The sequence below is a fragment of the Babylonia areolata genome, chromosome 10, assembly GCF_041734735.1.
Source record: "Babylonia areolata isolate BAREFJ2019XMU chromosome 10, ASM4173473v1, whole genome shotgun sequence".
Classification (NCBI taxonomy): domain Eukaryota; kingdom Metazoa; phylum Mollusca; class Gastropoda; order Neogastropoda; family Buccinidae; genus Babylonia; species Babylonia areolata.
In genome coordinates, this window is record NC_134885.1 from 2734086 (window position 1) to 2749173 (window position 15088).

General features: G+C 45.1%; 1 protein-coding gene across 3 annotated transcripts in view; it reads right to left on the reverse strand.

Moving 5' to 3' along the window:
• The window catches only part of LOC143286714 (rab11 family-interacting protein 2-like), a 65582-nt gene that overhangs the window by 17305 nt on the left and 33189 nt on the right, over window positions 1-15088 (reverse strand). For all 3 annotated transcript variants that reach the window (XM_076594407.1, XM_076594406.1, XM_076594404.1), the window contains exons 3-7: window positions 12159-12197; window positions 5407-5509; window positions 4236-4364; window positions 2755-2912; window positions 866-981 (exon numbers count right to left, since the gene is read on the reverse strand). In XM_076594407.1, coding sequence (XP_076450522.1) covers window positions 866-981; window positions 2755-2912; window positions 4236-4364; window positions 5407-5509; window positions 12159-12197 — 545 coding nt within the window. The remainder of the gene's footprint in view (window positions 1-865; window positions 982-2754; window positions 2913-4235; window positions 4365-5406; window positions 5510-12158; window positions 12198-15088) is intronic.

Consider the following 15088-nt stretch of genomic DNA (forward strand, 5'->3'; position numbering starts at 1 on the left):
ACAATACTGCACCTCTGGGATGGGCACAAAAAATTAAAAAAAGAAGCCTAATTATATGCAAACTGCATTTACTGTTATATTTATATTTTTTGTATTCTCTAAACTTGGCACTTTGACCTCTTATTCTGACACAACAACAAAAGGAGTCATTATTATCATTTTTTGTTCAAACAGGAACTTCTTTTGCTAAGCATGGAATTTTTATTTATTTTGCAAACGTTTTGGTGCAGCTGGTAAAAAAGGGAAATTACTCTGTAATTAATGCTAGGGGACTTAATTTATCACAAGTGAGTCTTGAAGGCCTTGCCTCTCTTGTTTTTTTTATGTTGTGTTTTTTTTTAAGGAAAAAATATGCATATTCAATCTTCATCCTTATTGCTTCTAGAGTACAATACATGTACTTTGATCCCACGAAGACAACAGATTCTCGTCAAGGCAACTTTCTGAATCTTAATCAATTCACAAAACATCTTATCTTGATGCTACTGTTTCAACAGGGTGACTGCTGACAGCTTCCAACCACCACTTGACATTTTCTAAAATCTAGTACATTCTTCTAAGTCACGATTTACCCCAAAATTAAAAAAAGAAAGCCGAAAAAAGAACTGGGAGTAAAGCGACCCAAGAAACTCCAAGAATCAAAAGAAATATTCAAAATGAAACAGCGAGCTCACGCTGAGACCTGACAAGAAAACAACAGGCTCGACAGCACTCCTGGTTTTACTTTAAAATAAAAATTATTAATCAGCAATGTCCCTCACCCAAAAGAATGTAGCCTATAAGTACTACATAGCTGTGTGACAAAATTCCAAGCCATCCCGAAAATACTGTGTGGAACATCCACAGACTGCTGACAGCTCTTTACCTCAGGACCGTCCTGCAGAGAGCTGTTGTGACTCTGGTTCCGCTCCGTTTTGCCTCCCTCTGGATCTTTGCGGTTCTCACGGAACGATCGGCTCCGCGACAACTTCAGCTTGTCTCCTGAACACAGAGACACAAAATGTTGTATGGATGGACCTAGACCAATATGTGACAGAGTTGACTCACACACACACACACACAGAGCTTTGTGACAACTTCAGCTTGTCTCCTGAACACAGAGACACAAAATATTGTATGGATGGACCCAGACCAATATGTGACAGAGATGACTCACACGCACACACACACACACACACACAGAGCTTTGTGACAACTTCAGCTTGTCTCCTGAACACAGAGACACAAAATGTTGTATGGATGGACCCAGACCAATATGTGACAGAGATGACTCACACGCACACACACACAGAGCTTTGTGACAACTTTAGCTTCTCTCCTGCACACAGAAACACAAAATGTTGTATGGACAGAGTATGACAAAGCTGACACACACACACACACACACACACACATGGCATTGTGACAACTTCAACTTGTCCCCTGAACACAGGAACACAAAATGTTGTATGGACCTAGATCAATGTATGACAGAGTTGATTTACACACACACACACACACACCACATGGCTTTTTGACAACTTCAGCCTGTCTCCTGCACAAAGGGACACAAAATGTGTCTTCCATCTATTTGATTTAAAAAAAGAAGAAAAAGGGAAGTCACTGACATGTGCTAGACAAAAAAAAAAACAAAAAAAAAAAAAAAAAACTGGGGTTTAGGAACTGGTCAGGAAAATCAAGCCAATAGTTTTCCCAGTACAATTCAAAGTTAGATTATTGACTAATGTTTCTATTTGTTGTTGCTGTTATTAGTTTCAGCACTTTAATTGCATTTTCAGTTTTTCGGTTTGGGTGGTTTTAACCAGGATGTCTGCCTTACATGTGTCATAGTGATTTAAACCAGCACGGAAAGACAGTGACAAATCAAAACACAGAGTGCAGTCCCATAAAGATGGTAGCCACTCTTCGTGCTTGGGGTGAGTCTTGTCAAAGTCTTAGGTGTTGGTGGATTCATGGGGGACAGCTGTTGGAAGGACGTGGTGGCGGTCTCCACTCTGGGGGAGACGCGCACTCAGTCTGGCTCCCCGACTAAGCCATATTGTCGTTAGTAGGGGGCTTAGTTGGTGGTGTCCTAAGTACGTTAAATCAGAACAGGCACAACCGAACACCACCGAAGTGACTCAGCAGCAGTGCAGGGTCTCCTCTGGTGTGTGGCCTCCTGACAAACTAACATTGATGGTTCCCTGTGGACTTCTGGCACTGGGACTGTGACAGATGAACCCGGGTGTGGCTGTGTATGGGGGACTCGGAATGAGCAGCATGAAAGTATTGCCACTGAAATGGTGCAGATGATGGGGCAGCAAAAAAAAAACAAAAACAAGAGAGGCAAGGCCTTCAAGACTCACTTGTGATAAATTAAGTCCCCTAGCATTAATTACTGAGTAATTTCCCTTTTTTACTATCTGCACCAAAACGTTTGCAAAATAAATAAAAATTCCATGCTTAGCAAAAGAAGTTCCTGTTTGAACAAAAAATGATAATAATGACTCCTCTTGTTGATACAGTTTGCATATAATTAGGCTTCTTTTTTAATTTTTTTGTGCCCATCCCAGAGGTGCAATATTGTGTTAAACAAGATGACTGGAAAGAACTGAATTTTTTCTATTTTTATGCCAAATTTAGTGTCAACTGACAAAGTATTTGCAGAGAAAATGTCAATGTTAAAGTTTACCACGGACACACAGACACACTCACACAACCGAACACCGGGTTAAAACATAGACTCACTTTGTTTACACAGTGGAAGCCACTCACCCACGGCGGTGGCCAAACTCCGGATGGACGACGACCGCTTCTTCAAACCAGAGGTGAAGTCCACGCGGCTGTGACAGTGGAAGGTGACCTTGACCTCTATCTCTCCCCGGTACTTGCTGTCGGGGCCTCTGCTGGGCTTGTTCCTCAGCTGTATCCACCTGAAGACAGTCAGCATGGTCAAGTCACTGAAAGGATCATGTGCATGTGCACACTCATGCAAATGTCTGCTCCTACACGTATGAACAGTTTCAGTTTCTCAAGGTAACGCGGCATCACTGCGTTCGGACAAATCCATATATGCTGCACCACATCTGCTGGGCAGATGCCTGACAGCAGCATAACCCAACTTGCTTGTCAGGCCTGGAGTGCGCATGCATGTATATTTGTGTACCTATCAGAGTGGATTTCTTCTAAAGCAGTTTGCCTGAAGACAACACTTATGTTCACCATGCGTTCTTACTCACTGCACCAAGTGTGTGCTGCACACAGTCCCTCAGTTTACTGTCACATCTGAATGGCTAGATGCTCGGCTCAATGTTTCCAGTCAAACCTGAGAGAAAGGGCGAGAGTGGGATTCGAACCCACACCCTCACAGACACTGTGTTGGCAGATGAGCATCTTATCCATTCTGCCACCTTCCTCCTTCATATAAATACACATGTGTGTACACACTCACACACACACTCTCACACAGATAATAAGGAAACAGTTTTGGACTGAGAATACAGAATACAGAATGCAGATGACTTCGTTATCTGAAGAATAGAACTTCAGTGTGGCGTATGCCACGCAAATAACACACGAGAGTTACAATCAATATGAATACTTTACAGGCATAAATGCTTACATGCCAAGTTAATGTGAACCTCACATATAATCAAATTACAATGACATTCTTTACATCTGGCTCATGTTATTCGATCCTGATGCTTCTGTGTGTGTGTGTGTGTGTGTGTGTGTGTGTGTGTGTGTGTGTGTGTGTGTGCGCGCGCATTCATTTTCTCTCTATATATAATTATGTTCACTGTATAATGAAAATCCTTTAATCTATGTCAGTGTTTTGTGGCTAATGGAAACAAGAACATACTCAGCATGTACACCTCCAAAAACGAAGTACAGCTGCCTACATGTGTTGTAAATAAAGAAAATGGTCATACAATTAAAATGTTATGCGCATGTGTGTGTGTGTGTGTGTGCATACGTGCGTGCGACTGAAACCTGACTGCAGGACACAGGAAATGAATGATGAGCATCCCATGGCAGCCAAGTAGGCTGCCTGTCGTGCAAATGACCATGTGTTTATAAATCACTTACAGGCTGGTCTCTGACTGAGACGCTGTATAACTTCAAGTTACGGTATAAGTATCCACATCATTATCATCAAAAAAAAAAAAAAAAAAAAAGATAAAAAAAAAAAAAAGAATGACAGAGGAGGGAAGGGAGAGTGGGGGAGGAGGGGGAGGCAAGGGGAGGCCACTGACTGTGTCTTGCTGGTGTCCTGGATCTTCTGTTCCCAAAGAGGGATGGAGGCGTAGCCCAGGAAGTCGTCTGACAGCACGCCGCGGTGATACACGCTCACCTCGATCTCCGAGTGCAGGTGGGGGATGGGGCTGTGAAACACACACACACACACACGTATACACACACACACACATGTACACACACACACACACGTACACACATGTACACACACACACACATGTACACACACACACACATACACACACATGTATACACACGTCCACACACACACACACACACACACACACACACACACATGTACACACACACACATGTATACACACACACACACACACACACACACACATACACACACATGTATACACACACGCAGACACATGTATACACACACGCACACACATGTATACACACACACACACACACACACATGTATGCACACACACACATAACTCTTCATTAAAACATGACTGGATCAGACCGAGTCGCAAGACAAATGGTTCAACATGCTTCTGTCATTGGTACACATGCACACACACATGGGGGGAAGTGGGGAGGGGGTAGAAGGTGTGAATTTCAAACATAATTATGGGATACAACTACTTCAAATACATTTGAATACATCAAATATAGCGAATCATTCTTTCCATATTGTTCAGGCAAACTGTGCGTCATACATTGTACTGCTGGTAACACAGGCATTCTAGTTTTAGTGAAAACTTGACGTTTCTTGACAGTATTTTGACTTTGAGGTTACCATTCTTCCCTTCTGTCAATTTAAATAGGGGCAAATTCAGGAAATCTTTCATAAACTTTTTTTCTTAAGTTGTTGATTAATGGGGAGGAAAAAACACACACAAAAAAAAACAAACAAAAAAACCCCAAACAAACCCAAAACAAAAAACAAAACAACAACAACAAAAAGTGGTGTCATATGAGTAGTAATAAATGGATGATCCAAAAATAAAATGAGAGACAGAGAGAGAGAGTGAGAGAGAGAGAGGGAGAGCGAGAGGGAGAGAGATGGAGAGAGAGAGGGAGAGAGAGAGAGAGGGAGAGAGAGAGAGAGACAGAGTGAGAGAGAGAGAGAGAGAGAGAGAGAGAGCGAGAGAGAGAGAGAGAGAGAGAGAAGAAAGAACGAAAGAAAGAGAGAAGAAGAGCTAAATAACTCACAGGTCACACTCCTCAAACCACTCCGGGTTGTGAGCATTTTTGATGGTTGACGTCTGGTACTTCTCTTTTCCCAGTTGTATCGTCACAAACACGTCATTGTTGCCTGCAACATCAACACAATCATCGTCATCATCGTCATCAACGGAGGATGTCTCACACGTCTCTTGATCCCAGCTGTGTTGTCACAAATACGTCACTGTTCCCTGCAACATCAACACAATCATCGTCATCAACATCATCGTCAACGGAGGATGTCTCACACGTCTCTTGATCCCAGTTGTATCGTCACAAATACGTCATTGCTCCCTGCAACATCAACACAATCATCGTCATCAACGGAGGATGTCTCACACGTCTCTTTTTCCTAGCTGTGTCGTCACAAACACGTCATTGTTCCCTGCAACATCAACACAACCATCGTCATCATCATCACCAACGGAGGATGTCTCACACGTCTCTTTTTCCCAGCTGTGTCGTCACAAACACGTCACTGTTCCCTGCAACATCAACACAATCATCATCACCAACGGAGGATGTCTCACACGTCTCTTGATCCCAGCTGTGTCGTCACAAATACGTCATTGCTCCCTGCAACATCAACACAACCATCATCAACATCATCAGTGAAGGATGTCTCATGCTTCTCTTTTTTCAAGCTGCATTGTCACAAATACGTCATAGTTCCCTGCAACATCAACACAATCATCGTCACCATCGTCAGTGGAGGGTGCCTGACACTCCTCTCTGCCCAACTCGTCACAAGTCTTCGAAGCACCACCATCATTGTTGTCATCATCATCGACGGGTGCAATAGCTGAGTGGTTAAAGCGTTGGACCCTCAATCTGAGGGTCCCGGGTTCGAATCGCGATGGCGCCTGGTGGGTAAAGGGTGGAGATTTTTCCGATCTCCCAGGTCAACATATGTGCAGACCTGCTAGTGCCTGAGCCCCCTTCGTGTGTATACGCAAGCAGAAGATCAAATGCGCACGTAAAAGATCCTGTAATCCATGTCAGCGTTCGGTGGGTTATGGAAACAAGAATATACCCAGCATGCACACCCCCGAAAGCGGAGTATGACTGCCTACATGGCGGGGTAAAAACGGTCATGCACGTAAAAGCCCACTCGTGTACATACGAGTGAACGAGGGAGATGCAGCCCACGAACGCAGAAGAAGAAGAAGAAGAAGAAGAAGAAGTCATCGTTTATTTGTTTATTTGTTTTATTTCATCATTACATTACTTACTGTTTATGCATGTTATTTCATACAAGTCATAATATGGTTCATCTGCCGTCATGATAAAATTGAAGTGTAACGTTGTGAGCACAGTATAAGCTTGTTGATGCTCTTTTGTCATTCAATGCATTGTAATCATGTGTATTGTTGAATAATTAAAGTTTATTTAAACCAAGAAGTCATCGTCATCATCATCATCAGTCATCGTCATCAATGGAGGAACTTTAGTACTTCGATTCACCCAGTTTTATTGCTCAAAACGCAGGACCGCTCCCTGTAACATCAACAAAATCACCGTGCATGTTGTCACTGCCACCACCACTGTCACCATCATCATCATCTCCAAAGGACAACGTTCTCTTTGCGTAGCTGTACGGTCACAAATATAATTATCATTCCTTGAAATCCAACAAAAAATATCAACATCTGTAATAACTATATATATATATTTCAGTGCCACCTGTGGTGCAATCATCCTCATCATTATCAATGACTGGTTCGTATCGCGCACGTCACAAAACAAAACAATCATCATCAAGACCACAGATACCATCATCATCCTCATCATCATCAATGACTATTTCTTTTTGCTCACACAACACACACACACACACATACACAACCCCTACAACATCATCATCATCATCATCAAGACAACAAATATTATCATCATCGCTGTTTTGATGTTCTTTCACGAACAGGAAAAGCTACAAAGAAAGCATACATGCTCAAAACGACACACATTCTGGGAGAAAGCGCAAAACACATACTTTATGCATTCTGCTGTCATCAGCACTGCATCACGCTGACATATACGGCCTCTTCAGTTCTCATGTTGCCACAGTCAAACCCCCAGCATTCCAAGAGAAAGTCGATCACCACACACACACACACACACACGCGCGCGCGCGCGCACACACACACACACACACACACAAAGTATTTGTTAAGGAGTGGGTACCGTGGTGGAAAACAGCTACCGCCCCCTCGTTTGTCAGTTTTTTTGTCTTGCCGCCTGCCCGTGTCATATTTCGTGTTTGCTTTCTGTGCATCAGTAAATCAAAGGGAGCTCGCCCCCTCAGTCCCTCTTCTCCCTTCCCTTTGTCTGCGATATTCCAGGTGTGTTGCCGATAGGGGAGCATAACTCACGAAATGATGGAAAATGCTTCTCTCCTCTTTGCCGGTAATAACACAGAGAGAGATCGAGAGAGAGAGAGAGAGAGAGAGAGAGAGAGAGAGAGAAAGAGGTAGAGAGACGGTTGGGGGAGGGGGGGGGGGGGGCGGCGGAGAGAGACAGAGTGAATAAATAATAATTATGTTGTGAACAACAAACAACAACACACATACGTGCATGCACACTCTACGAACTCGCTCTCTCATGCTCGCACCTGCGCCCACGCACGCACACACACAAGCTGTAAAAACGCAATATCCAACACACAGTATATGCGCGCGCGCGCACACACACACGCATACGCGCGCGCACGCGCACACACACACCACAATAATACCGGCACCACTGTCGCTCCATAAAATCGACTTCAGCCTCGAGAGTGACGGTTGTCTGGTTTCCATGGAAACGGGACCGTCACCAACCACACTGATCCTCATAAATTTCTCCCGGCATCTGTTCTGTCAGCGCTTATCTCGCCCTCCCCCCTCCCCTCTATCCCGCTTCATTATCCCACACCTCTACCATACCCTCATTTCCCTCCAGCTCTTATTTTCCCTTCTCTTTCATCACCCACAGCATTAAGCCCCCCCCCCCCCCTTTCCGCCCGAGTGACAAACTCTTCCTGATCCCCGCTCGGTCAGGGCATTAACTTCCAATTACTGTCAGTGTTGAGTAAAGGCTTCATCTTTCTCCTTCTCCCTCTCTTTCTCTCTCATGCGCTTTCTCTCTTTGTGTCTCTGTCACGCTCTCTTTGTCTCGACTTGTCTCTGCCTCTCTCTCTCTGTCTCCCTCTTCTCTCCGGCAGGATTCCGTGTCATGATCAAGTGTACAGCGCCTCAGTTCTTATGTTTCGTTGTGTTTCTGACATGTACAATCCCTTCCCCACCCTGTGAATGGGTAAAAATCAGCCTGACTGGAGTGATGGCCTAGAGGTAACGCGTCCGCCTAGGAAGCGAAAGAATTGAGCGCGCTGGTTCGAATCACGATATTTTCTCCCCCTCCACCAGACCTTGAGTGGTGGTCTGGATGCTAGTCATTCGGATGAGACGATAAACCGAGGTCCTGTGTACAGCATGCACTTAGCGCACGCAAAAGAACCCACGGCAACAAACGGGTTGTTCCTGGCAAAATTCTGTAGGAAAATCCACTTCCATAGGAAAAACAAATAAAAGTGCACGCAGGAAAAAATACAAAAAAAAGGGTGGCGCTGTAGTATAGCGACGCGCTCTCCCTGGGGAGAGCAGCCCGAATTTCACACAGAGAAATCTGTTGTGATAGAAAGAAATACAAATACAAATAAACCATTCATTCATTCGTTCGTTCGTTCATTCCCTCTTGTCCCAGGCGTTTTCTATGTTTCTCGGTCTCACTCTGTGTTGCTTTCTCTTCATCTGTCTGTTTCTCTTTTGTCTGTGCTGTGCTGTTGTCACATCTGTTTATCTGCTGTGGTCAAAACTGTTTATCTGCTGTGGTCACAACTGTTTATCATCTCCCTCCATCTCACACCGCATGTCCAGGCATTATATTTCAATGACTCAGTCATATACTGACGAACTAACCCGCCTCCTATCCTCAGTTATACTTCCTATGTCTGGTTCACCCCTTTCCACTGTCACACAGACAGACCAACACACACACACACACACAGACTACTACACACACACACACAGAGTCACATATTATGACGGTTTTTTTTTTCAACAAGAGGATACAACGGACGCCATTTCCCGTGACTAAAGCGTTTAACGTTTTTTTCCTCCTTCCCCTACAACCACCCCATATCCCCCGCTTGTAATTTGAAACCGGTTGCTGCAAAGTCATTTTCATGATTACTGTTTGATACTTCGTTTGAAAAATGTTTTCCTCTACCTCCCCGCTGTGCGCAGAGAGAGAGAGGAGAGAGAGAGAGAGAGAGGGGGGGGAGAGTGCGTGCGTGAGAGAGAGAGAGAGAGAGAGAGAGAGAGAGAGAGAGAGAGAGAGAGACAGACAGACGGAGACAGAGACACGGAGACACAGAGAGAGAGGGCGCGTGCGTGTGTGAATGAGAGAAAGAGTGCGTGCCTGTGTGAGTGAGGGAGAGAGAGAGGGGGGAGAGAGAGAGAGAGGGTGCGTGCGTGAGAGTGAGAGAGAGAAAAAGAGAGAGTGTGTGTGTGTGTGTGTGCGCGCGCGCATATGCATGTTTGTGCGTGTGTGTATGCGCGCGAGCGCGAGCCTACTCGTATCCAGACAGAACAGACCGACTCTAAATCCTTCTTCATTTGCACGCTTTCGCACCGTCCATCACTGCACGTTACCATTTCCCCCTTTGTGGAGTAGGGCTCTGCTCTGCTGACACGGAGACGGATTAAGCCCGTCCAATCTGTAATCGTCCAGTTACCGTCTTCATTATCATGCATCCCCCCACACCCCTTCACCCATCCCCGCCCCCCTCCAGTTATCACGATACTTGATGATCCTCACGTCAGATGGCAGACTGATGCCCCATTCCCGTACTCCCGGTTTTTTACCTTCTTGCATTAATTTCAAATATGTCTCTTCTGCGAGATATGACAGAAGAAATAACAAGAAGAAACGGAGATGAGAAGAAAAAGTAAGATCAAAGAACGTGTAGAAACTGAGTTGAAGAAAAAATGAGAAGAAAAAGAAAAAAAAGCCGCAAGGGAAAATAAGTACACGCAACATTTTCTCTCTCATACACACTCGTACCTTCCAACATCAAACGTAGAGAGAGAGAGAGGGGGGGGGGGGGCGGGGGGGGGGGGGAGAGAGAGAGATAGAGAGAGAGAGAGGGGGGGGAACAGAAACAGAGACAGGGAAAGATGATATATATATATATATATATATATATATAGATCTCCTGTCTCTGTTTCTGTTCCCTCTCTCTCTATATATATATATATAGACAGAGAGAGACAGACAGAGAGAGACAGAGACAGAGAGGGAGAGGCAGATAGAGGATAGAAACAGAGAGACGGGGAGAGAGACAGATCGATAGATTGAGAGGGGCACAGAGGACAGAAACAGAGAGACAGGGAAAGATGAGAGACAGAGACAGAAAGATGCAGAGAGAGAGAGAGACAGAGGAGAGACCGACAGATAGACAGACAAACTGACAGACAGGGAGGGTGGGACCGCCGATCACAGTAGAAATAGAGCATTATACCGAGATGACTGACTTCATGAATTACATCTACAGCCTATCCCGCTGAGACACCGAACAATCCTGCTGTCAGATCTTCATTCTCTCACACCACGAAACACGTGACAAGCACACAAAACCCAAAGATTTTACCTGTCCAGTCTCCCATACAGTTGGGGGCGCGCGCGAAATAAGACCCGATGTCGTCTGCTTTGATTCTATTCCGGAAGAAGCTCCTGCCCCGATTCGACTTGTAAGCTGTTCTATGATTGGCTGGTCTCATCTGAATACGTCGGCTTGACACTGCGACTCCCGGGAGTCTTTCGAATAAAAGTCGGCGTCGTGCAGGGAAGGGGATGGGATGACGGTATGAATAATGACTGGATGTTGGGACCTCGGAGGGATGTAAAGAGAGGTTTGGGGATGCCTTTTGTTTGGGGCGGAGGGTGGGGGTGGAGGGTGAGGCAGAGATAAAGAAACGGAGACGGAAGTTTTCATCATGTATGGGCCATTGTCCCCTGTGAAGGGGTGTGGTTGAATAACTTAAGATCAAAGTCTTTTTTTTATTTTTTTTATTCTTTTTTTTTCCTTTTTTTTTTTTATTAAAGCAGATGCGGTGTAGCGTTTTATTCCGCACGCTTTGAGACCTCCCTCCTTTAAACTGAAACTCAGCATCAGTGGGTAGTCCACCTTCTATCTGTCTTTCATAAACAGCAACAGATCGAAGCTTGAATGCGACATTAACAAATCCCCATGTTTTCTAACAGGACTGGTGCATTGGAGCTTTGATGCTAGAAGTAGCCTGAACTTTGAGAAAGGTGGACAGACAGAAAGACAGAGAGAGAGAGAGAGAGGGAGAGAAGCGCAAGCAGAGAGAGCCGGAGGGAGAAAGAGACAGAGACAGACAGACAAAGAAACAAAGAGTTCGAGGACAATCGGTAACTGTTTGCCATGGGAAAAAAGAAGAAGGAAAAAAAAAAAAAAAGCGTCAAGCGAAATGCAGCCGTTTACCCTCCAGGCGAGAAAAAGCCTCTCCCTCCACCCACCTCACAAAGAACAGAAAACGGCTGCTCGTGGGCTGAAAGAGGAGACTCAAAAACAAACAATAACATGCATACGTAGACGCGCTCGCGCGCGCACACACACACACACACATACACACACACACACACACACACATACACACACACACACACAAGAGTACCTGCTTTCCCTTTGGCGATGAGATTCCTCGCACGTAGCACTGAAACACACAGAAAGGGGAAACCACAGGTCAGGCACAGTCAGTCCCAACACCAACACAAACAGCATTCACAGCACATCGGACACTCACTGACAGAACTGCTAAAAAACCCAAAAAAACACCGTATCATTATTATTGTGAAAAAGCAAGTATGGTAGTCGTGCAGAAACTGACCTACCTTTGCTTGTCTGATTTTTTTCCTTGGGGGTGGGGGTGGGGGGAGGAGATGGGGGGAGTGGGGAGGTGGGGGTGGGAGGAGGGCGGGGAGGTGAGGGGGGAGGGGGTATAGGTAGGCAAAAGTTGGCGGAATGGATGTCGGGGGTAACGTGGTTGATGAAGGAGTGTGAGTGTAGGAGATTAACTATACAATTTGAGATGCTGATGTCAAAAGGATCCTTTTTGAAAAAAAAAAAAAAGAAAAAAAAGGTTTGAAAAAAAAAAAAAAAAAAAAGCAATGCGATCGACTCCATAATTCATAAACGAACTCTTCATCTGTTTGTGTATATAGATGTGTGAGAAACATACGTCACATATGACCTTTTTTCGACATTTTCTTCAATGCTTAACAGAACAAAATAATGGCTTGTCCCCAACCCCTCCACCCCTTCCCCGACATCAGCAGCCCGAATTTCACATAAATATCGAAATCTGCATTGAAAATCGTACTACTTATTTCAACCATTACTACCACACAGTCACCACAGTTACAACACTAATCCAAATTATGATGCCAATGATAACAAGATAATAATCATGGTAATGATAATGATGATTATGACGATGATGTAATGATGATGATAACGTTGTATGGTATTACTATAAACTGATGACGACGACGACAACAACAACAATGATAATAACAATAATCATCATCATCACAATCATCATAACCATAACAGTACTACTACTAGTAACTACAACTACTACTACTACTACACTACCAAGCGAACGCAATTGTTAACTCTCGTTCCCCCATCACCACGTGTCTCACCGACACACAATCCTGGCTTCATCGCTCAACCCTCCCCTCCCATCCCCCCCTCACCTCCCCGCCCCCACACTTCGTACCATGCTGCTGCCAGTCGATACACCTAGATCAATCACGTCTGAATATTGCCGCTCACTCGCACACTTGTTGCGTACAGCTTGCACTGCCCGTGGAAAAACCCTGCCTGTTCAGTCACCCTGTCCATACGAGACAGAGGGGATGGAACTTGGCCAAGACCCTTTCCATTATAATCAAATGCCTGCCCAAGTTGTCGAGACAGCAGTTGCCTCTGATGGTCATTGTCGGACAGGACTGAAACTCTCTACAAAAATTAAACTCTCAGGACAACAGTTGCCTCCTCTGCTGTTCTGATGGTCATTGTCGGCCACGGCTGACTGTCGTACAAACCTGTACATTCACCCCCAACCCACCCGACTCATCAGGGCTCCCCCACTCACTCACCCACGCACTTGATGTGGACGACCTTTGTGTCGTCACTGAAGACCTTGAAGGTGGTGACTTGGGTGCACATGACGTCACCACCGTGGTCAGGTCCTTCATGACCCATGGGCAACGCCGGAGTAAACCAAGGGCGCACGCACGTACAAAAGGGAACTACTCGCTCGTTGCACAGATCACACACACCACGTTGCTTGTTGCAACCAACGAACCAACTACCCACACTGAACACCGCGTGTCACGTGCAGGTCACTCACTGTCAACAGAACTTGACTTCCTCTGTGCACCGCCCTGTTGACAACACCCGTGGAACCAGTGTCCTTTCTGGGTAGCTCGTGAAGATTCACTCCAACCTCTTTGGTAATTATGTGGTGCACAGAATAATAATTATAACAACCTTTCTCGTAAATTAGAGTGCTATCAGCTCAGATGACAAAAGAACGTCAACTTTGCTTGTTGTCTTTCTGCTGACAGTTTTGTTTAATCGCACTGAACAACAAACAAAACTCGGTAGAAAACTGTTAATTTTTATCCTTTGAAATAAATCAAAGCTGTCGAGGGTCATACCCCTTGACAGATTGAAAGTCGTGACGCGCTCTCAGCGGTAAAGAAAGAAGACACCAAGAGTCCTCCACCAGTGGTCCCACCATCAATCCTTTAACTCACTCAGTACGGCCAGTCCTCTCTTCTCCTCTACACAGACCCCTCGGATGTCCAGTGGGTGTCTGAATGACCCAACCTTTAGCTTCCGTCGTCAGAATTGTGGTATTCTTTGTCAACATTCACCTCTTCAGTATAAGAGCCTTCCGCTTGCAATATTTTGATGATGGTAATTGGGGTGAAACGCTGTTAACGTCGTCTCTTTCGCCGTTCGTATGGAGAGAGTAAAGTCCCTAACGCATCCAATCAGCCCACGAAATATCTTGAGCGTCCGTGCTGGCACGTCAACAGTCCCGGCGAAGCCTTTGCCCTGATCAACCTGCACCTCTCCCTAACACACACACACACACACACACCACCTCGTGTTGCACGTGCTAGTCGTGTCCTCAACTCTGCCTGTCTGTCAACTCCTCCTCGTCCAATCCTCGATCACTCTCTTGCTCGTGCACAACAGTCAACTGCCTCCACCGTCTGTCGCAACCACAATGTTATTTCATCGGGAAAAAACCTCGCGGTCCCTTTTTTTTTTTTTAAATCTTCCTTTTCCGTCAGGCCCACTGCGTTGTCCTTCAAAAGAAACGCACAGATAGGTAGATGAAAAGATGTGTGTGTGTGTGTGTGTGTGTGTGTGTGTGTGTGTGTGTGTGTGTGTGTGAGAGAGAGAGAGAGAGAGAGAGAGAGAGAGTGTGTATGTATGTATATGTGTGTGTGTGTGTGTGTGTGTGTGAGAGAGAGAGAGATAGTGAGTGTGTGTATGTATATATATATATATATATATATATAT